Source organism: Dipodomys ordii, unplaced genomic scaffold, assembly GCF_000151885.1.
Source record: "Dipodomys ordii isolate 6190 unplaced genomic scaffold, Dord_2.0 Scaffold166, whole genome shotgun sequence".
Taxonomy (NCBI): domain Eukaryota; kingdom Metazoa; phylum Chordata; class Mammalia; order Rodentia; family Heteromyidae; genus Dipodomys; species Dipodomys ordii.
In genome coordinates, this window is record NW_012267382.1 from 1,080,279 (window position 1) to 1,101,620 (window position 21,342).

At 65.5% G+C, this 21,342-nt stretch overlaps 1 protein-coding gene across 1 annotated transcript in view; it reads left to right on the forward strand.

Annotated features, from left to right (window-relative positions):
• The window catches only part of Muc5ac (mucin 5AC, oligomeric mucus/gel-forming), a 27,145-nt gene extending 15,585 nt beyond the window's left edge, over positions 1 to 11,560 (forward strand). Inside the window, exons 26-48 of the mRNA XM_013033357.1 lie at positions 105 to 233; positions 407 to 572; positions 1,255 to 1,298; positions 1,394 to 1,582; positions 2,138 to 3,931; positions 4,129 to 4,352; positions 4,721 to 4,895; positions 5,145 to 5,395; positions 5,518 to 5,701; positions 5,999 to 6,206; positions 6,634 to 6,812; positions 6,911 to 7,019; positions 7,116 to 7,219; positions 7,379 to 7,410; positions 7,754 to 7,925; positions 8,303 to 8,422; positions 8,719 to 8,747; positions 8,944 to 9,066; positions 9,859 to 9,985; positions 10,248 to 10,411; positions 10,590 to 10,635; positions 10,735 to 10,843; positions 11,377 to 11,560. Coding sequence (XP_012888811.1) covers positions 105 to 233; positions 407 to 572; positions 1,255 to 1,298; positions 1,394 to 1,582; positions 2,138 to 3,931; positions 4,129 to 4,352; positions 4,721 to 4,895; positions 5,145 to 5,395; positions 5,518 to 5,701; positions 5,999 to 6,206; positions 6,634 to 6,812; positions 6,911 to 7,019; positions 7,116 to 7,219; positions 7,379 to 7,410; positions 7,754 to 7,925; positions 8,303 to 8,422; positions 8,719 to 8,747; positions 8,944 to 9,066; positions 9,859 to 9,985; positions 10,248 to 10,411; positions 10,590 to 10,635; positions 10,735 to 10,843; positions 11,377 to 11,560 — 4,862 coding nt within the window. The remainder of the gene's footprint in view (positions 1 to 104; positions 234 to 406; positions 573 to 1,254; positions 1,299 to 1,393; positions 1,583 to 2,137; positions 3,932 to 4,128; positions 4,353 to 4,720; positions 4,896 to 5,144; positions 5,396 to 5,517; positions 5,702 to 5,998; positions 6,207 to 6,633; positions 6,813 to 6,910; positions 7,020 to 7,115; positions 7,220 to 7,378; positions 7,411 to 7,753; positions 7,926 to 8,302; positions 8,423 to 8,718; positions 8,748 to 8,943; positions 9,067 to 9,858; positions 9,986 to 10,247; positions 10,412 to 10,589; positions 10,636 to 10,734; positions 10,844 to 11,376) is intronic.
• The last annotated feature ends 9,782 nt before the right edge of the window (positions 11,561 to 21,342 follow it).

Genomic DNA, 21,342 nt, shown 5'->3' on the forward strand with positions numbered 1-21,342 from the left:
GGGACCAGGGTCACGCTCCGGGTTCTGGGTCACCGTGGCCGTGGCCGAGAGCGTGGGGTGGCGGCGCCGGCCGAGCTCTGGGCTGACTCTCCCTGTCCCCGCAGCGCTCTTCTGCGACTACTACAACGCGGAGGGCCAGTGCACGTGGCACTACCAGCCCTGTGGAGCCCCCTGTATGCGCACCTGCCAGAACCCCAGCGGCCAGTGCCTGAACGGCCTTCGTGGCCTTGAAGGTGGGCTGGGGGTTGGCCTGGGAGGGCCGGGGTGTGGCCGGGCCCTCGGGATCTGGTCTGGGGGATGCCCTGGGGAACTTGGGGTCCAGAGTGGGGGTCCACCGGGGCTGTGGGCTGCCCCTGGGCACGCAGTGCACCTGGCCGGCGTGTCTGACGCAGCTCTGGCCCCACAGGCTGTTACCCCCAGTGCTCAGCTGACACACCCATCTTCGATGAGGACAAGATGCAGTGTGTGGCCACGTGCCCCACCCCGCCACCACCGCCACCCATCTGCCGTGTCCACGGGAAGTCGTACCGGCTGGGCGCTGCGGTGCCCTCCGACCAGAACTGTCACTCCTGGTGCGTCACGTGCCTGCCCAGCGGGGGGGGGGGCTGGGCCGCTGCACTCCCAGAGCTCTGGGCCTTGTGCCCTCGGCCCGGGGTCTCCTGACAGGCTGTGTACTCTGGATCAAGCACACAGGACACACTTCGGGGCTGGGGTCCCGTGTCCTGAGGTCCAGAGATGTGGGGTACATTCCAGGTTGGGGTGCTTTGAGGGTGCAGGGGGCAGCTAACGGGGTACAGGGGAAACAGCTGTGCTGACACCAGGGGATGGGTGCCCATTGGAAGCGTGGGCCGAAGAGCAGTGTTTTTTATTTTTGGCCAGTCCTGGGGCTTGAACTCAAGGCCTGGGCGCTGTCCCCGAGCTTCTTTTGTTCAAAGCTGGTGCTCCACCACTCAAGCCACAGCGCCACTTCCGGCTTTTCCTGCGTATGTGGTGCTGAAGCATCGAACCCAGGGCTTTGTGCACCCTAGGCCAGCACTCTACCACCAGCACCTTCCCAGCCCGTGGGCATGTCTCCACGGTCACTGACCGCTGGCCAGCCCTGAGAAGGCATGCGCCCAGGGGTGCTGACCCCAGAGGGCTGCAGGCTGGGCCGCCCCTGGCCAGCGGGCCGTGGGGAGGCGCGGGGCCCCGTGCGGGCCGTGGGGAGGCGCGGGGCAGCCCGCACACCCTGCCTAATGCTCCCCCTCCCGCCAGCGTCTGCACGGAGCGCGGCACGCACTGCGTCCACGACCCCCAGGGTGAGTAGTCGCAGCCTCTGGGCTGGGGGTTGGCGGTCTCCGCTAGCGCCCCAGCCCCCATCAGCCCCGCGGCCCTGCTCCCCCTCCCCCCGCAGCCTGTGTCTGCACCTACGGCGGGAGCCGCTTCCATCCGGGGGACGTGATCTACCACACGGCCGACGGCACGGGCGGCTGTATCACTGCCCGCTGTGGGGCCGAGGGCACCATTGAGAGGAAGACCTATGCGTGCAGCCCCACCACCCCAGGGCCCACAACCACCTTCTCCTTCTCCACGGCGCCGCCCGGTAAGGCAGAGGGGCTCGGGGTCCTGTGGCTGCCCCACAGTCTGTCTGGCTGGATGCCGGGTGTGTGCCCAGCACCGAGGGTCGGAAGGGGCCTGGAGCATCAGCACCTGATGGCGCCCTGCCCCCTCTCCCAGGCGCCCTGCCGTGGGAAGGGCCGGCGCCTCCGGCCCCCAGCTGCCGGGGCGGGCCTGGCCTCCACGATCCTGCCTCCAGCAGTGGACGGGCCTGGCTTTGAGCGTGCTTAGACCCCAGGACTGAGGCTCCCCACACACGGGAATTTAGGGCTACTGCACGCACGCCGGGCATCTCCAAGTCCCTACGCCCGCTATGCCGGCAGCACTGTCACCAGCCTCCGAGCGAGGCATTGCTGACACTCTGCTTTTAGGGATTATACACATGGGCTGGTCCAAACTGCTGCTCCACCCCTGCCCGGGTCAGGCAGGCCGAGCGCTGCTGGCCCTTCTGTGGTGAAAGGCCCAGGCAGCCGGCGGCATGGCGGGGTGGCAGGGCCAGAGGCGGCCGGAGCACCAGCCCGGTGTCAGAGGCGGCCCCGAGCACCAGCCCCGGTGCCAGCTCTGTCCCCTTCTTTGCCCACAGCTGTGAGCTCAAGGCAAACCGTTGGCACGGGGCCCAGCCCCACCCAGAGCACAGCACGCACGGAGCCCCCGAGCACCGCCTCCTCCTCCAGGGAGATGCCGGGCACCACCTCTGTGAGGACCAGCTCGGGCTGCGAGGACCAATGCCTGTGGTCCCCGTGGCTGGACGTCAGCCGTCCAGGGCTGGGGCTCGACAGCGGTGACTTCGAGACGCTGGAGAACCTCCGGGCGCACGGGTTCCGGGTCTGCCCGGCGCCCAGGGCCGTGCAGTGCCGGGCCGAGGGCGCACCCGAGGAGCGCCCCCTGGCCCCGGGCCAGCGCGTGGACTGCAGCCCCACCGTGGGGCTGAGCTGCCGCAACAGGGACCAGGCGTCGGGGCTCTGCCACAACTACCAAGTGAGGATCCTGTGCTGCAGCCCCGCGCCCTGCTCCAGCTCCGGCAGCCCCGAACCGACCCTCAGCACCGCCTCCAGCACAGCCAGACCCGGAACCACCGCCTCCCCGGCCGCCTCCACCTCAGCCACTGTCTCCACAGCTAGTGCTCCTGTGCCTGCCCCGGGCACCTCCACACCTGCCCTGAGCACCCCTACACCTGCCCCAGGCACCCCTACACCTGCCCCAGACACCCCTACACCTGCCCCACGCACCCCTACACCTGCCCCACGCACCCCTACACCTGCCCAAACAACTCTTCCCACCACTAGCATAATGCACGTGTCAACCACTTCAGCAAGGCCCTCCATGTCCACTATGGGCACGGAAGCCACGGCGCACACCCACAGCCTGACCTCCCCTGGAGGCCCCTGCCGGCGGGAGCTGTGCGAATGGACCCAATGGATGGATGGCAGCTATCCCAAGCCAGACAGGAACAGTGGGGATTTCGACACCTTTGAAAACCTGCGGTCCCAGGGATTTCAGTTCTGTGAGCGCCCTCAGCAGGTGGACTGCAGGGCACAGTTTTTCCCCAACACACCGCTGGCTGAGCTGGGCCAGGACGTGACCTGCAGCCTGGAGCAGGGGCTGATCTGCCTGAACAAAAACCAGCTCCCGCCCATCTGCTACAACTACGAGATCCGGGTGAAGTGCTGCCGCACCGTGGATCAGTGTGCTACCAGCATGCGGGCCCCCACCGGGGCCGGCCCACGCAACACCAGCCCCCAGACGCCAGCAACTGGCTGGACTGCCAGCAGACACTCGCCAGCAGACAGCTCAGCACCTGTGCCCAGAACCAGAAACTCCACCGGCAGAACTCAAACCAGGACTGCACCTGTAACCACTAACTGCCAGCCACAGTGCAACTGGACCAAGTGGTTCAACGTGGACTCCCCCGTCCCTGGGCCTCATGGAGGGGACGTGGAAACCTACAGCCGCATCCTCAGGGCGGGAGAGCAGATCTGCAGTCGCCCCGAGGAGATCACTCGGCTGCAGTGCCGGGCCGAGAGCTACCCGGAAGCGAGCCTGGAGAGCCTGGGCCAGGTGGTGCTGTGCGACCCTGACGTGGGCCTGCTGTGCCGGAACCAGGACCAGCTGGGGACCCAGAGAAAGTGCCTGGACTACTCGGTGCGGGTGCTGTGCTGCCGGCAGCCCGAGGGCTGCGGTGTGACTCCGACGGTGCCTCACACGATCTCCACCGCCTCCGCCTGGTCTCCGCCACCCTCCCAGTCAGCTCCCTCCTCGCCTTGGACGTCCGGCTCCCTGTCAGTCTCCACTCCCAAATGCTTCTGCAATGTGCACAACCACCTGTATGCAGCAGGTAGGTGCAGGGGCCTGCGGGAGCGGCAGCCAGGCAGGGCTGGCATTTAGCAGTCACGCAGATTTGCCCCAGACCCTGGGGGTGCTGACGCCACTTCCAAGCGGGTGGTGGGGCCCCCGGGCCTGGCGACTCCAGCCGGGCTGGGGAGGGGCCTTTCCGGGAAGGCGTCTACTCATCCTCCTCGCCCTTTGGTTCAGGGTCTACTGTATACCTCCAGAGAGACCTCGAGGGCCATTGCTACCACGCCACGTGCAGCCAGGACTGCCTGGTCATCCGGGGTGTGGACCAGGACTGTCCCTCCACCCCACAGCCCCCCACGCCCTCTTTGTCCCCCTCCCCATCATCGCCCTCTCCGCCGCCCACCTCTCCCTCGGGCTCCTCGCCTGCCCACTGGTGCCACAATGTGATTCCTCCAAGAAAGGTCAGTGGCCGTGGGGCTCGGGCCGCTGCAGGGCCTCTGCAGTGAGGCCTCAGCCCAAGGGCCTCCGCTGGCCGAGTGACCACTGGGTGGCAGTCTTGCTGCGGACCGGGGGTTGGGCCTCCCCAGTGGCTGGCTGTCCAGGCGTGTGGGGCCTGGGGCTGGGGGTGGGGAGGCAGGGACAGAGGAGGGGTGTCTCCACACAGTGAGCCCCCCCAGCCAACTCGGCTCAGGAGGGGGCAGAGGTCACAGGTGGGTGGGAGGCAGGCAGGGCCCCAGTGGGTCCTGGGTCCGCGCACAGTACCCTGATTGCTGGGGGGGAGGGGGGTGCCGAGGCTGGCCTGTGGCCCGCAGCTGTCTTCATTCTGCAGAAAGGGGAGACGTGGGCCATGGCCAACTGCTCCCAGGCCACCTGTGAGGAGGACCACAGCGTCTCCCTGAGCCCCCGCACCTGCCCGGAGATAGAAGCGCCCGCGTGTGCCAATGGCTACCCGGCCTTGAAGGTGGACGACGAGGACGGCTGTTGCCAGCACTACCAGTGCCAGTGTGAGCCGGGGGTCCAGCCGGGGTGGGCTGGGGGTCCAGCCGGGGGTCCCACCAGGGCGGGCCGGGTGGGCGGGGCTCAGACACCAGCAGGCTTCCTATTATGGAGGCAGGGATCCGTGGAGCTGAGGCTCCAGCCCGGGGTGTCCGCCGAGCTCTGCTGAGCCCCAGCCCTGCTGGGAGGGAGTGGGGAACACGGGCCTCTGCCGCTCTGGGGCCGGCGGCCGCAGGCGTAACCGCCGTGACCCGCAGGTGTGTGCAGCGGCTGGGGAGACCCCCATTACATCACGTTCGACGGGACGTACTACACCTTCCTGGACAACTGCACCTACGTGCTGCTGCAGCAGATCGTGCCCGTGTTTGGCCACCTGCGGGTCCTGGTCGACAACTACTTCTGCGACCCCAAGGACCAGGTGTCCTGCCCGCAGTCCATCATCGTGGAGTACCACCAGGACCGCGTGGTGCTCACGCGCAGGCCGGTCGGCGGGGTCATGACCAACCAGGTGAGCGGCCCTCGCGAGGGGCTGGGGAGGGCGCTGGAGGGCGGGCGGGGGAGGCCTGGGGTGAGGCGGGGCCACTCGCCCGCTGTCCTCACCTCCCGTGGGCCCGCGGCCTCCGAATCCAGATCCTTTTCAACGACGAGGTGGTCAGCCCCGGCTTCCAGAGGAACGGCATCGCCGTCTCTCGCGTGGGCATCAAGATGTACGTGACCATCCACGAGATCGGCGTCCAGGTCATGTTCTCCGGCCTCATCTTCTCGGTGGAGGTGCCGTTCCACACGTTTGCCAACAACACCGAGGGCCAGTGTGGTGAGTGCCGGCCCAGTCTGGCCACGGCTGCCTGCCGGGGGTCCCGGGCTGAGCCTGCAGCTGCTTCCGGCTGCACACACCTGGGACTTTGGCCGTCGGGGGGCGGCGGCCTGGTACGCTGGCCGGGAGCCTCCAGGGCTGGCTTCTCAGGGGGACACGGCATGTAGGGAAGGCATCCGGGCAGAAGGTTCTCAGGAAGGGCCCACGGGTCTGGGGTGGGGAGCGGGGCGTGGGCGTCTGGATCTGCCACCCAGCCTCTGGCGTCCGTCCAGCCGTCCGACCCCGCCTCACTCCCAGGCACCTGCAGCAATAACCAGAGGGACGAGTGCCGACTTCCCAGGGGCGCCGTGGCCAGCTCCTGCTCCCAGATGGCCGGCCACTGGAAGGTGCACATCCCCGGCCAGCCCTCCTGCTCCGGGCCTCCGCCCCCGCCCAGCTCCGTGGTGCCCACGCCCCCACCGGCCTGGTGCCCACCCTCGCCGCTCTGCCAGCTGATCCTGGGCGAGTAAGACTTGGTGGGGGGCGGGGGGGAGCAGCCCTAGCCACCCTGTCCCTGTGCTGTTGGCCCTCAAGGGGATCCTTCTAGAAGGAGGACGACCGTCCCATGCGCTGCCTCCCGGCAGAGCAGTCAGTGCTGGAAAGCCGGCGTGAGACGGGCCAGGGCCAGGCCACCCTGTCTGAGCCTTCTACCGGCCTCTTCTCATGGACGTGGGCTCGGGTAGGGCCCGGGCGGCAGGCAGGTGGGGCGTGTTCGCAGGAAGGAGTGAGCTGGCGGGGATGGCCTTTGTCCCGGAGGCCGGCTGGCCAGGCCCAGGGGGCCGACCGGAGCCCGCCTCCAGGGGAGTCCTCCCTGGGGGACACTCAGGTGGGCTGGTGGCCGGGGAGGGGGCAGCGGTGCACTCACGGGAGCGTCCGTGCCGCCGGCCCCCCAGCGTCTTCCAGCCCTGCCACGCCACCGTGCCCCCGCAGCCGTTCTTGGAAGGCTGCGCCTTCGACCACTGCTACAGCACGGACATGCAGGTGCAGTGCTCCAGCCTGGAGCTCTACGCGTCCCTCTGCGCCTCCTTCGGCGTGTGCATCGACTGGAGGAGCCACACCAACGGCTCGTGCCGTGAGTGCCCGCCCGGCAGCGCCCCCGCCTGGTGCCCAGGGGGAGGAAGCCGCGGGGGCCGGCTGGGGCCGCTGCTCAGGCGCCCGCTCCTCCCGCAGAGTTCTCCTGCCCTGCCGACAAGGTGTACCAGCCCTGCGGTCCATCCAGAGTCCGCTACTGCTACGGAAATGACAGCGCCAGCATCTGGTACAGGACAGGTCCTACGGTGCACCTCAGAGCCACACGGAGACCCCGGCCAGGCCCCCCCTGGCTTGGGGGCGGGGCACGGAGGCCCCCCCCCCGCTGACCCCCTTCTCCCCACAGGGCGCTCCCTGAGGCTGGCCCCTTCACCGAAGGCTGCTTCTGCCCCGACACCATGACACTGTTCAGCAACGAGGTCCCTGTCTGTGTGTCCTCCGAGTGCCCTGGTACACGCCGTGGGCCGGGCAGGGCCGAGGCGGGAGCAGGGAGGTGTAGGGAGGGGGGGCAGGGCATAAAACGGACCCCAGATCCTTCCCCGGCTCCCCGTGGGTCCCCGCCCCTCCCTGTGGCTGCCCAGAGTGACCGCCTGGCCTCTTTTCCTGCAGTGTGTCTGGGGCCCCGCGGGGAGCCGGTGGAGGTAAGCGCCCCGCCAGGATGGACGCGGGGCAGCGGGCGCCACGGGGCTGTGCGGGGCTGTGGGGGGCTGTGCGGGGCTGTGCGGGGCTGTGCGGGGCTGTGTGGGGCTGGGCTGTGTGGGGCTGTGCAGCATTGGGCGGCCTGGAGGCCCTCTGCTGTCCTGCAGACCCCGGGGTGCCTGTGGCCCCCTGACCTGTCCTCCGCCCCGTAGGGAGTCCCCCAGGCTCGCCCCCACCCCTCACCTTGCCTGCCCCCAGCCCCACCTGCCCAGGCCGTTCTGGCTGCGGCTGCCCTGGGGCCAAGCCGCTGGCCCACAGCAGGTCACGCTCACCCCTCCCCCGCAGCCGGGCCGCACGGTCAGCGCCGACTGCCAGGAGTGCACCTGTGACCCTGCCACGCTGGCCCTGAGCTGCCGCAGGACGCCGTGCGCCCTGCCCCCCGTGTGCCGAGCGCCGGGCTTCGTGCCGGTGCCCGCGGCCCCGGAGGCTGGCCAGTGCTGCCAGGAGTTCACCTGCGGTGAGTGCGGGGGGGGAGGGGGCAGTCCTGGGGTCACGGTGCACCGCCATGGGGGGAGGGGCAGTCCTGGGGTCACAGGTGCACCGCCACCCAGCACACCCGGCGGAGGGGCAGCGGGCAGGCGCGGGCCAGCACACCCGGCGGAGGGGCAGCGGGTGGGCGTGGGCCAGCACACCCCGCGGAGGGGCAGGGGGGGGCGCGGGACCGGTCTGGGTCCTGCCTCTGTCCACTGGGCGACCAAGGAAGGCGTTTTCTGAGTGTGGGCCTGGCCGCAAGCGTGGTCTCCCGGGACACGGATGCTCCTGGAGACCCCCGTGGGGTTCAGCTCCCCGGGGCAGAGTGGGCCCCGGCTCTGACTGCCACCCCCCCACACACAGCCTGCAACTCCAGCTACTGCCCCGAGCCCCTGGACTGCCCCGAGGGCTCCATCCGGGTCGTGACCTACGAGGAAGGCGCCTGCTGCCCCAGCCAAAACTGCAGTGAGTGTCTCCAACCCTGTGCCGGGCCCCGTGGGCACCGTGGGCTGGGGGCCGAGGCCTGGGACTTCCCTCGGCCTAGTCAGAACCGATGCTGGCCGGGCCTCTGCCTGGGAGGGCTGGGGGGGAGGGCAGGGCTCACTGTGTGTGGGGGAGGGACGCAGCAGGAGCGGGCCTGGGAGGGCTGGGGGGGAGGGCAGGGCTCACTGTGTCCGTTGGAGGCGGGAGTGGGCAGGCCGGGCGGGAAGGTGCGGGGTGGGAGGGGCGGCCAGGATGGCCAGTGTGTCAGCAGGTGTGATTCTCCACAGGCTGGCAAGTCTGCAATGTCAACGGGACCCTCTACAAGGTGAGGCCCCTCCAGGCCTGGGCTTCCCTCCCCTGGGCCCCACCTGCCCCTGAGGCTCGGGAGGCACAGCCGCAGCTTGTGCCAGTGAGGGGGCCTGCGCTGGACCCCGGTGCCCGGCGGTGGCACCACAGGCAGCCCTCTTGGGGCAGGATGGCCCGGGCCAAACCCACTAACGCCCAGCTCCTGGCTTCCGTAGCCGGGCGCCATCATCCACTCCAGCCTCTGTGAGACGTGCAGGTGTGAGGCGCCCAGCAACTCTCCCGTGGACACTCTGGTGGTCAACTGCGAGACGCAGCACTGCGACACCCACTGCCCCCTGGTGAGTGCTCGTGCCCGGCTCCGCCCCCCACTGCCCCCTGGTGAGTGCTCGTGCCCGGCTCCGCCCCCCACTGCCCCCTGGTGAGTGCTCGTGCGTGGCTCCGCCCCAACTGCCCCCTGGTGAGTGCTCATGCGTGGCTCCGCCCCCCACTGCCCCCTGCTGAGTGCTCGTGCGTGGCTCCGCCCCCCACTGCCCCCTGGTGAGTGCTCGTGCCCAGCTCCGCCCCCCACTGCCCCCTGCTGAGTGCTCGTGCGTGGCTCCGCCCCCCACTGTCCCCTGCTGAGTGCTCGTGCGTGGCTCCGCCCCCCACTGCCCCCTGCTGAGTGCTCGTGCGTGGCTCTGCCCCCACTGTCCCCTGCTGAGTGCTCGTGCGTGGCTCTGCCCCCACTGCCCCCTGCTGAGTGCTCGTGCATGGCTCTGCCCCCACTGCCCCCTGGTGAGTGCTTGTGCGTGGCTCTGCCCCCACTGCCCCCTGCTGAGTGCTCGTGCGTGGCTCTGCCCCCCACTGCCCCCTGGTGCGTGCTCCTGCGTGGCTCCGCCCCCCACTGCCCCCTGCTGAGTGCTCGTGCCCGGCTCCGCCCCCCACTGCTCCCTGGTGAGTGCTTGTGCCCGGCTCCGCCCCCCACTGCCCCCTGGTGAGTGCTCGTGCCCGGCTCCGCCCCCCACTGCCCCCTGGTGAGTGCTCGTGTGTGGCTCCGCCCCCCACTGCCCCCTGCTGAGTGCTCGTGCCCGGCTCCGCCCCCCTCCTCCGCAGCGGCCAGCCCCGCTCAGGCCGCTGTCCTCCTCCCACAGGGCTTTGAGTACCAGGCCCACAGCGGGCAGTGCTGCGGGTTGTGTGTGCAGAAGTACTGCGTCGTAGTGAACTCCAGCAGCGACGATGCCCACCTGGTCCGCGTGAGTGGCCACCGCCATGGGGCGGGTGGGCGTCTGCGGGTGCAGACGCTGCCTTGTCCACTTGGGTCACAGCTGCGGGGTGGACGGAGCAGGCAGGTGTGGGCTCCAGGCTTCTGTTGGGGCCAGGTCACTGCAGCCCCTCCCACAGGCTCCAGGAAGGCCCAGCGTCAGGGCCGTGTGTAACACAGGCCCGGAGCAGGGCTGAGCCGGCAGGGCCCTGGTGTGTGGGGGCGCTTGGGAAGTTGTCTGTGTCGGGCGTCTAGCTGGGCAGTGCCCGTGCTTCCCAGGGAGCCGTTCCCGGGGAGAGCCGCTCACCCGTGGCCCGGCCTCCTTCCAGGCTGGCGAGACCTGGACAGAGCCCGGGAACGGCTGCGTGACTCACCGCTGCGAGCGGCGCGGGGACCGGCTGGAGGTGGTGACGAAGGTGGCGTGCTCCGCCAACTGTTCCCAGGCGAGTGCTGGGCCTTGGCGCCCTGGGCGCCCCGGGGAGACGGCGCGGGGTGCTGCCGCCTGCGGGGCCGGCGGGATGCCTGCCCACCTGTGTGTGCCGTGGGGTGGGGGGCTCCCAGACCGGGTCCCCATTTCCCCCTCTGGCTTTCCCCACACTCATCGCATCCTGGTTGGCACAGGACCAGGACGGCCAGGAGAACCACGCCTGCCCACAGATAAACAACGGTGAGCGACGGGGGCTGCCGGGCGGGCCCTCCAGCCCGGGAGGCCAGGAGAGGTCAGGCGGGTGCTTAGACGCTGCCCACCTTCCGTGCCCCTCCCCAGGGTCCAGCTGCACCGTGCACCACAGGGACGAGACCGTGGAGCAGGACGGCTGCCGCGGCTCCGTGCGCGCCTCCTACTGCCAGGGGCACTGCGGGGAGTCCATGTCCAAGTAGGAGACCCCGGGCCGGGCCCTGAGCCACAGGGGTCATGGTGGGGCTCAGAGGCGGGGCTGACCCTGGGTGTGGTCAGGTCCGTCCAGGGCCCCAGGCGGTGGGGGTGGGGGGAGTGGAAGGTCCGGGGCCAGGAGGAGGGGTAGGGCGAAGGCTCGTCCAAGGACTCCTAAGGATCGGTCCCTGGGAACGCGCGAGTGCGGGGTCCCTGGCCCGGGGTCCCTGGCCGTGCTTGGGTGGTAGGCAGTACCGCTGTTGGCTGCACCACCCTCCTAGCCCTGGGGTGCGTTGCAGCCCGGGTTGGGTCTGCAGCCCTAGAACCCGGCGGTCACAGCCGGCTGGAACTGGCCCAAGAGGACTGAGGGGTGAGTCAGTGGCGGATGATAGCCCAGAGCTGTGCAGGCCGGTGCGAGGTGGCTGTGCCTGGCGTGGTGCCAGCTCGTGGGGACAGCCGGCCCAGGGCACCCGCCGGGTGGCCGCGGTGGGCTGAGGAGCCCACTCGGGGCCCGGTGCTGAGCACGTCTGCCCGCAGGTACTCCCTGGAGGCCAACACAGTGGAGCACAGATGCCAGTGCTGCCAGGAACTCCGCACCTCCCCGAGCAACGCGACCCTGCGCTGCCCGGACGGCTCCAGCCGGGTCTTCAGCTACACCCAGGTGGACGAGTGCAGCTGCCTCCAACAGCAGTGCCAAGGGCCGGGTGGCACCAGCCGCTGAGGAGCGCGGGGAGCGGGAGGAGGGGCCCAGGCCTCCCTGTAAGGGCCAGCGCCACTCCCACCTGCCCCGGGGGCAGCCAGGAGAACACAAACAACGTCCGTCTCCTCTACCGTCACTCCTGGCATCTCGTCCCCCACCTGCCAGGAAGCCGGGCTGCTGGGCAGCGCTGGCTGTGGGCCGCCTGCCCCTGCACACACACACACATGCGTGAAAGTCACAGACACGGGCCCTGCGGCTCTCCAGCCTGCGTCCCGCCCAGGGCCCGCTCAGGAAACCATCCGTCTCTTCCATAAATAAACTCACAGCCTTTTGCAATCTGTGGACTGTGCATTTTAAAAACGTGTCCATGCGTCCAGGCTGGGACCGGGCGGTGCCGTCGGCCACCTGGGGGAGCCTGCTGAACCATCAGCTGGAGGACGTGGCCACGTGCCTGGAGCACAGGCCTGACCTGGAGCACAGGCCTGACCTGGAGCACAGGCCTGACCTGGAGCACAGGCCTGACCTGGAGCACAGGCCTGACCTGTCCCAAAAGGTGACAGTCACTGCAGCAAGGGCACCATCGCCCAAAGAGGCGTCTGGTCAGATGACAGTGAGGGGTGGAGGAAAAGATGAGCGAGTGAAGCGAACGAATGGAAAGTGAGTGAGTGAACAAGTAAACGAGTAAGTGAATCAACGTGTGGACATGTGAGCCAGTGAATGAGAGCCAGTGAACCAGCCGTGAGTAAACAAGCTGGGCCCAGGGTTCTACAGAGCATCCGGGACACGGTCCGCAGCCCGGCGGAGGTGCTCTGACTGCCCTGTGCACCCACCTCCATGCACAAAGCTCCGGGACACTTCCCTGTTACCACTGCATGCTTGGGGCACACCTGTGGGCACGTGTAGGTGACGTATGTGCACAGTCACGGGTGGGGACTTGGCAGCCTCGTGCCCTCTGCTTGGAGTGGGTGATTTTCCCAGCGATGTTCACTACTTCAAACACACGCTGCCTCAGTTTCTCTCCACTCCCAGTGCCGGGCCCAGCAGGGGTGAGTCCCAGCAGGGCCGAGGTCAGCTGGACAGGAGGCGCTCAGCGGCGCTTCCTGTGGCTGCCACAAGGTGGCACATGACCCAGGTCCGCACCTTCTGGCTGAGGCTGCCGTGTCAGGGACCCAGGGTCCGGGCCTTGAAGCTTCATTCATTCATTCATTCGTTTGTTCGTTCACTTTCTTGCTGGCCCACACACTCACTCATCACGTGCACACTCATTCACTCACACTTTCACTAACGTATCCATCATTCACTTACACATGTGTTTCCTCACTTGCTTATTCACTCATTTATTCTGGGGCCTTCCTGGGTCCCTGGAAGCCAGCCGCAGGGGTACTAAGGCCCTGAGTGAGGGGCTGGGTGGGAGGCCTGGAGTCCTCACACTCCACACCGGACGTCCACTGGGTGTGCCCGGGCTCCTCCGACCCGGCTCTGTCCTTGGGCACCCCACCGTTCCTCCAGCCCCCAGGCCGCCCAGAGGCCCTGAGGCCCAGGGCCCGACGTGCCAGGCCCACTAGCTTCTAGGTCATAGTCCATAGTCCACCCCAGCGCCTGCTACTCACACGCCATTGGTCTGGCAGGTCCCGCAGGTGGGGGGGGCACTGGGATCCTCGCAGCCCCGTGGTCCTGCAGGTGGGGGTGGGGGTGGGGCACTGGGATCCTCGCAGGCCCCGTGGTCCCGCAGGTGGTGGGGGCACTGGGATCCTCGCGGCCCTGTGGTCCTGCAGGTGGGGGTGGGGCACTGGGATCCTCGCGGGCCCCGTGGTCCCGCAGGTGGGGGTGGGGGGTCACCTTGCGGGTCCCGTGACCCCCTCCCATTGTCTGGCCTGGCCCCTCCACCCTCACCGCAGCAGCCCACAGGGCTGACTTTGGGCACAGGTGCCTGTCTGTGGCCAGGCAGGGCTGGGGCTCTCCTGTGTGACCCTTGACCCTTTGTGGCCGGCAGGGGCACAGCCGGGGAGCGTGGCTGACCCGGCAGCCCGCGCTGGTGCTGGCCGGCCTGCTGGCCTCAGCCACTCCTGGGTCCTGGCTGAGGGCGCTGCCCCCCCCCCGGGGAGGATCGGGTGTCCCACGGGCCACCTCTTCCTCTCCGAGCAGGGGGACCCTGAAGTGGCTAATCCTCAGGACCCGCCCCGCCCCGCCCGCCGCCACGCCACATCCCTGCCTGGAACCGAGGGCCTGCTGGCAGGGGGTAACCGGAGAGCTGGCCCCAGCACAACCCCAGCCGGGTTATGCAAGGCGTTGTTTCTGGAAAGCGTCTCCGAGCTGCGTGTGGTCACAGAGCCTTGGCGGTGCGGCTGCAGGGCCGCGGGGTCCTGACGCGGGGCGGCAACGTCCCCTCAGCCCCGGCGTTAGGAAGGGGCTGCCTCTGGCCCGGAGAAGGAAGGCCTCACTTCAGGAGCCGCCTTGGGGAGCCACAGTGCTGGGGGAGGTGTGGGGTTCTAGGGAGCCCGTGGGCCAGAGGCGCGCAGCCTCCCCTGACCTCTCACTCAGCACCCTAGGCTTAACCATCGTGAAAGCCGCCAGGAGCAGGGCACACAGAGCCAGGCCCAGAGGCCTGGAGGAGGCCTGGGGGCGTGGGTGGGGGCACGGGAAAGGGGGGGCTGCGTCAGGGTCAGCGCAGGATGGGGAGGGGCTGCGTCAGGGTCAGCAGGAGGGAGACGCTCGGAGGGGAGCGCGGCTGGGCGCTGGTGTGGGCGCTGCCGGCCGGGAGCGGCCTGCGGCTTCCTGAGGGCTCACGGCCGGCCCCGGGGAAAGCGTGGGCTGCTGCTGTGATCCAGAAAGGAGGACAGATCCCCGGGCCTTTCCCAGGCGAGCACAGCGCTGAGGCATGGCTGGGGTAGAGGGCAGCTTGGCAGGTGTGAGGTCCTGAGTTCAAATCCCAGCACCCCCCCTCCCCAACAGCACAACAACGATGGGCAAAGGCGAGTGTGGCGGCTGCGTGTGGCCTGGCGCGGCCTTCCTCTCACCTTGAAGGAAGCCACTGAGCTCCCACTCCCAGCAGGGAGGCTGGAGCCCACTGTGTCGCAAGGCCGCTCTGAGTCGGGGCTGGACTGCGTGGCGTCCTGAGCCCCTGGGCCAGGGCGGCGGCGGAGCCCCACAAGCCGCGATGACACAGCCACGCGCATTCCTGCCCCTCCTCCCAGTTACACAGCTCAGGCCCCAGGCCGAGCTCCAGCTGGCCAGCCAGCCCCGCCCCTGGCCCGGCCAAGCTTGGCATCACCTGAACTTAGTGTCTCTCACGGGAGCACGCAGGGCCACGGCCTTAGAGGCCTTAGGGGCCTCTACGCTGTAGGCAGCAGGAAGCCTCAAGGGGGACAGAAACCCCAGGAGTGTTTCCAGGAGAGACCCCTCCCCCTCTCCCCGTCCCCCCGCCACCCGGCCCCCCCATCTCACTCACAGGAGGCCCAGCCCGGCCTAGTGGGCACCTGACAACACAGGTGGCTCCGCTCCACAGCCCACAGGGCGGCCCTGAAGACAGGAGACATGGGGCCGGGCACTGGTGGAGGAGCGGCCCTGGCCCCTGACACACACAGGCACGCACACACGCACACACGCATGCGCACACGCCGTGGACTGCCGTGCCCAGCCAGGACGCTCTGGTTGGTGGCTCTGCTGGGACCTGGCCACTTGTCCAGGACGTGGCAGGAAGCTGTCCCTAGCCCTCTGCCCCCGGGGTCCCCACGGCTCAAAGCTCTCCCCTGGGACTCTGCAGCAGCAGCAGCCAGAAGGACAGCTTTCCAAGTATGTGCGCGCACACGTGTGTGTGTGTGTGTGTGAGAGAGAGAGGCAGACACACACACACACATGCACACACACCGCAGCTCCCTGGCTCCACGCGGGATGTGCACATGGCTCACCAGGCAGGCCCTCCCTTCAGAGAGACCTCTCCCCTACCCCCATTCCTCCTGGGCACACGGCCCCGCATGGCCCCCGCCAGGGGTCACAGGGCAGGGGCTCTGAGCTGAGCGCCCCGTGGAGCTCTGCGGTGACCCCCGAGGCTGGGCCTGAGCAGAGCTGGGTGAGGGATCTCCCCCCACGCCCTCGTGCCCCCTCCCCCCGGCAGGTTCCCCTGCGCCTCCGTGTTCCTGGCCCCGGGTCAGGTCTGCGCCCGCTGACCGCTGACCGCTGACCACCGACCGCAGGTGCCTGGAGTGTGTTCTCACCTCTGCCCCTCCTCTCCCGGCACTGGCGCGTCCCTGGCATGGCCGGCACGGCAGCGCTGCTTGGAGCCAGCCTTGGGGACAAGAAGACACCTGGGGATGGGCAGGGCCGACGCGGTCACACCTGGGCCTGTCCTCCGTGCGGATGTCCTGGGCGCGCTGTGCCCCTCCCCCAGGGCTGGCCCTCCCCCCAGGACCGGGGCGTCTCCTGGCCTGACCTTGGGGGTCATCTTGGGGGGTCCTGGGGCCAGCGGGCAGGCTTGGTGGGGGCGGGGCCATGGGGCCTGGGCACGGATGTGCAGCCCCGGGGGGTACCAGGCCCCTCTCTCCGAGCGAGGTCTTGGGGGTAAAGGCCCCTGCGCGGGCCTTGAGTCAACAGGAGGGAAGGGAGGGCCTGTTTGTCCACGACGCTTGGCTTCCCCAAGCTGCGCCAGGACACCGCAGCCCTGCTCCTGTTTGCTCTCTCTTGTGCTATCTAATCCTGAGCAAATGTGGTGGCGGGGAATCCTTTCTTCCTGGCCCGGGGTCCCGCCCTGCATCCACACCGGTCCACTGGTGCTGGGCCAGGCCTGTGCCACCACGGAGGGCCGCTCCACAGCCCTGGGCCTGGGCAGGTGTGCAAGAGCCGGCACCAAACGGGCACACGGAGCCTGGCCAGGGCCATCCCTGGGTCCCCCAGCCAGCCCCAGTGGATGGATGCAGAGCCAGGGCCGTCCCCGGGCCCCCCAGCCAGCCCCGGTGGACGGACGCAGAGTCAGGGCCGTCCCCGGGCCCCCTGGCCAGCCCCGGTGGACGGACGCAGAGGCCGGGTTGTCCCTGGGACCCCCGACCGGCCCCGGTGGACGGATGCAGAACCAGGGCCGTCCCTGGGCCCCCCGGCCGGCCCCGGTGGACGGACGCAGAGGCCGGGTTGTCCCTGGGCCCCCCGGCCGGCCCCGGTGGACGGACGCAGAGCCAGGGCCACCCCTGGGCCCCCCGGCCCTTCCCCCACCTCCCCTCTGTGTGGCTCTGGCGGGCTAGGGTGCTGGGCCCTCTGCCCTCCCGCCGGCCGTTCTTCAAGCTGCAGCCAGCACAGAGCCCTGAGCGACTTTCCTGATCGGCTTTCCAGTTTACAGCAAAGTTGCGAAAACAGAGCAGAGATTTCCACGCGCCCCCACTGGTCCTGCTGGCCTGCATTGTGCTCTGCATGCGTCACTGTTGACACTGTCCCTCTTTCCTGAACACTTGCGTAGGGTAAGTACCGTGTGTGCCCCTGGAAACGGGGCAGGAGTCACGCCGGCTGCGTTTGCGTGGTGTGACGCCGCCGCCCAGCCTGAGGGCCCTGCCACCGTGGCTGCCGCCGGCAGAGCATCTCCAGGACACCCCCCGCAGGAGAGCATCGCCTGAGTCTCTTCCACCTGGGACCTGCCCTTGGCCTCTCTCTGTCCCTCAGTGTCAGCCTTTCAGAGGCGCGCAGGCTGGACGTGCTGGGCAGCACCCAAACCTGGACTGCCGTGCTCGCGTCGGGGCACGGAGCATGGACTGGTCCACACCCATGGTGCTGACAGCACCATCTCTGGGTCACCGCCTTGGTCACGTCTCAGGAGGAAGCTGCCATCTCCCCCTGGAAGGAGTGACTGTGGAGGGCGCGTATTAGAGGCCATGGGAGTCCCTCCACCCCACGCCTCTAGCTGCGGTCAGGCCCCCCGCCCTCCCACCTTTTCCTGGACAACGTTGCTCCTTGTCTGAAAAAGCTTTGCCCCTCCCGTGGCTCACGTGTTTTTCTTAGCATAGACTTTGCTTTCAGAATGCATCCTCTAAAAGATAGGAGTCAGGCAGTAAAGTGAGACACAGGAAGCGTGGCACTCTTTTTCCCAAGAACCCAGGGGCTTGGGGCAGGGGGGCTAGCCTAACCAGGAGAGACTGTGAACCAGCTCTGCCAGGGCTCTGAGAAGCGACCAAACTGAGGCCTGACAAGAAAATCCACCATATTGTCAGTGAAGTTCTGTGGCCTGTGTCTCCCCTAGTGGCCTGTGGCTTTTCCTAGTGGCCTGTGGTCTCCCTCTGTGGCCTGTGGCTTTTCCTAGTGGCCCGTGATCTCCCTCTGTGGCCTGTGGCCTCCCCTGGTGGCCTGTGGTCTCCCTCGGTGGCCTGTGTCTCCCTCTGTGGCCTGTGGTCTCCCTCTGTGGCCTGTGGCCTCCCCTGGTGGCCTGTGGCCCCCCTGGTGGCCTGTGGCCTCACCCCTGGTGGCACATGGTCTTACGTTGCACCCCCTTTCCAAGTGCAGCAAAGCATCTGTTCCCCTCTTCCACAGGCCGGAAAGTGTGGAAAGACCATACTAGAAAAAACGCTGCGTGCCTGGTGGAAGCTTGGGGGCCCGAGTCACCATCTCTCAGGGAAAGTGTCAGGCATTGCTGGTGATTACCAACCACGGAGTCCTGGGGGGAGATTCCACTCGACCAACGAGCTCAGATGGGGGACTTGGAGGGCCAAGCCTGCCCGGCAGGGCTGGCCCAGGGGCGGACCCCCCACCCCACCCCACCCCCTCCGGTCAGGGAGCAAGTCCGGGAAGGCTGTGGCACTTGAAGAAACACCTGTTACCTCATTACTGGAACGCAAACCCAAGGAACAGAGTCTTCAGTAATCATGGGTGATAAGGAAAAGTCTTTCCAAAAGCAGGTTGGAAGCAGTTCAAAAAAAAATTAGGCTGCTACAGTCTTCAATAATGAGAGGGGGAAGAAAAGAGGATGCAGAGGAAGGAAGAGGAAGAGGAGGAAGGACTCCAACACCCATCAGAAGATAGGCAAATCCCCAAGGTTTAAGCCAGTACAAAAATCTCACCGCTTATAAGAAACAAACGTGGCTCGTTCAAAGGCACAAAATGGACAGAAATGATCTTGAGCAAGTCCTACGAAACAAGAACTCAAAAACAACAGTCCTCACGAGGCTCTCAGAGCCAAGGAAAACACTGAAGAAAGAGCAAAAAGAAATCGGTAAAATAATACACGTACAAAGTGAGCCAACAAGGAGGGAGAGCCCATTAGAAAGAACAGAAACCCGGGAGCTAAATGGCACAAAAGCACGGGGCTGTGATGGAAGTCGGCCGGACGTCTGCAAACGCAGAGGGTGGGCAGGGGAAGGACACGGAACGGAATCCAGTCTGAGCAGAGGAGAAGAGGAAAGGTGGAGGAAATCCCTGGGGAACACGCACGCACGGAGAGAACGAGAAGCAAGAACGGAAACTTCCTGCATTTGACGGAAGATACGGGTCCACAAAATCCAGGAAGGAGGGCACAAATTCTGAGTAGGATAAACATGGCGGCCAAACTGCGGGGAGGTACGAGCACGGGAGAATCTTGCAGGAAGAGACTGGCTTCTTGTCATGTTCAGGGTCCCTGACCATCACCCGGAGGCTGGAGGGCCAGGGGATGGTCCATCTAAATCAAAGGAAAGAAACCTGGTCCCTACGACTTGTACACCTGGCAAAATGGCCCTTTAAAAATTAGGGAGAAGCCAAGACATCCTCCCATAAACAACAGCCAAGGCCTGCCCTACAAGAACTGCTACAGGAAGTCCTCTAGATGGAATAAAGCCTCCCCAGACATTACTCAAGCTGGATGGAGAAAAACAAATCCAGTGAAACTAAATACAGGGGCAAATCAAAAGCCGAGGTCCTTGTAATTCTGCTTTGCACTTTTATTCTCCACAGGTTTTGAAAGGCAATTGTATAAATATAATTATAAATTCATCCTATTGGGTACAAGGTTACAAAAACATAATTTGTGATGAGCAAATCCTTAGGAATTGTATGCGTTTGAAGTCAAGTTGGTACCAACTCACATTAGACACACACACACACACACACACACATCGTCACACAGTGATTATTCATAAATGGAACAGGAATCAAAATCTGTCACTGCAAAAATTCATCTCAACATAGAACGAGGCATAGAGAGATTGGAAGACACAGAAAACATGGGGAATCACAGAGGTAAGTCCATTCTGTTGAAAGAAGGAATATATTTTGCGATGGAGCCCCACTACGTAGCACAGGCTGACCTCACACTATGACCCTCCTGCCTGAGCCTCGTGGCTGTTGGAGTTATAGGTGTGCACTACACTTGGCTGCAAAGAAAGAGTTGTGAAAGCACTATGGCAGAAATGACTTGTCACGCTGAATAGATTCTTAAGAAGGCTGGCTGCATACTTTCCAGGACGGGGGAGGCCCAAAGACATCCTTGTCAGCAGCTCCTCTAAATGTGAATGGGTCTGGATTCTCCAGTGAACAGAGATGGGCAAAATGGCTGAAAATGGCCACAGCAAAAACATGATCTAACCATATGTAATGGGAGAGGAAAGGGCAGCTTGCGGGAGACACTCTTTAGAACTAAGAACATAGTAGGTTACAGGTGGCAGACTGAGAGAGATACACAGTGAAAATCACAGCCAAAACAGACGTGAGATGTCTGTGTGTCAGACAAAGCAGTGTACACAAAGGAAGTTAACAAGAGATGGAGAGAGGTGTTATGAATCAACAAATGAGTCAACAGATACAACTGTCAACACACATGCACCAAACCACAGAGCCCCCAAATACAGAGAACAAATGTTGACAGAATCCAGGGAGCTATGGACAGTTCAAAAATAATAATGGAAGGCTTTGCTACAGCACTTTCAATGGCAGGACAATGAGACAGAAGATCAATTCAGAACACACCTGAACAACAGACACTCTGAGTTGGCTCGACCTAACCACACATCCACAGCATGCTCACCCAACTCAGCAGAATGCACATTTCCCTCAAGGGCACATGGTACATTCTCCAGAAGAAATGATCCCAAAGATGGCTAAACTTTTGGATGCTAGGATCCAAAAGGGAATCTTAGTGAGTTTTAAGATACTGAAATTACACCTAGTATGCTTTCCAGCCACAAAGGGATGATATTACAAATCCATAATTGAAGGGAAAATGTAGATAGCATGCGCACAGGAACTAAGTTTCATACTCTAGAGATGGAGGTTGGGAGGATCGCACTCGATTGCCAGCCTGGGCAGAAGCCAGGCAGGATGGCTCAGGTCTGGAGCCCCAGCCATGCGGGAGGCACAGGTAGGAGAGTCAAAACTGGAGCAAAATTAGCCTAAGACCTAATCTGAAAAGAATAACTGAAAAGCAGAGAGAATTGGGGGCGTGAGTTGGGTGGCAGCAAGAGTCTGCCTAGCGTGCACAGGGCCTCAGCCAAGCTGAGGGTCACCAGCAGGAAAGGAAAGGAAAACGATCCATCGCAATCAATAGCCCGTACATACACCCCAAGGGACCAGAGACAGAAGACAAAACCTAAAGCTAGCAAGAGGAAGGAGATAATAAAGGATCATTGGTCCTAAGGAAAAAACCCAGTGGGACCAAAAGATGGCTCTTTGACTAGGTTGGCTAAGGGAATGAGAAAAGATTCGAATTCCTAAAACTAGAAATAAAAGGACTCACAACCAACTTTAAACTAAAATGGAAACTTTGGGGGGGGGTCGGTTGTGGGCCTGGGCGCTGTCCCTCAGCTGGTCAGCTCAAGGCTGGCGCCCTACCACTTGAGCCACAGCGCCCCCCCCCACGCACA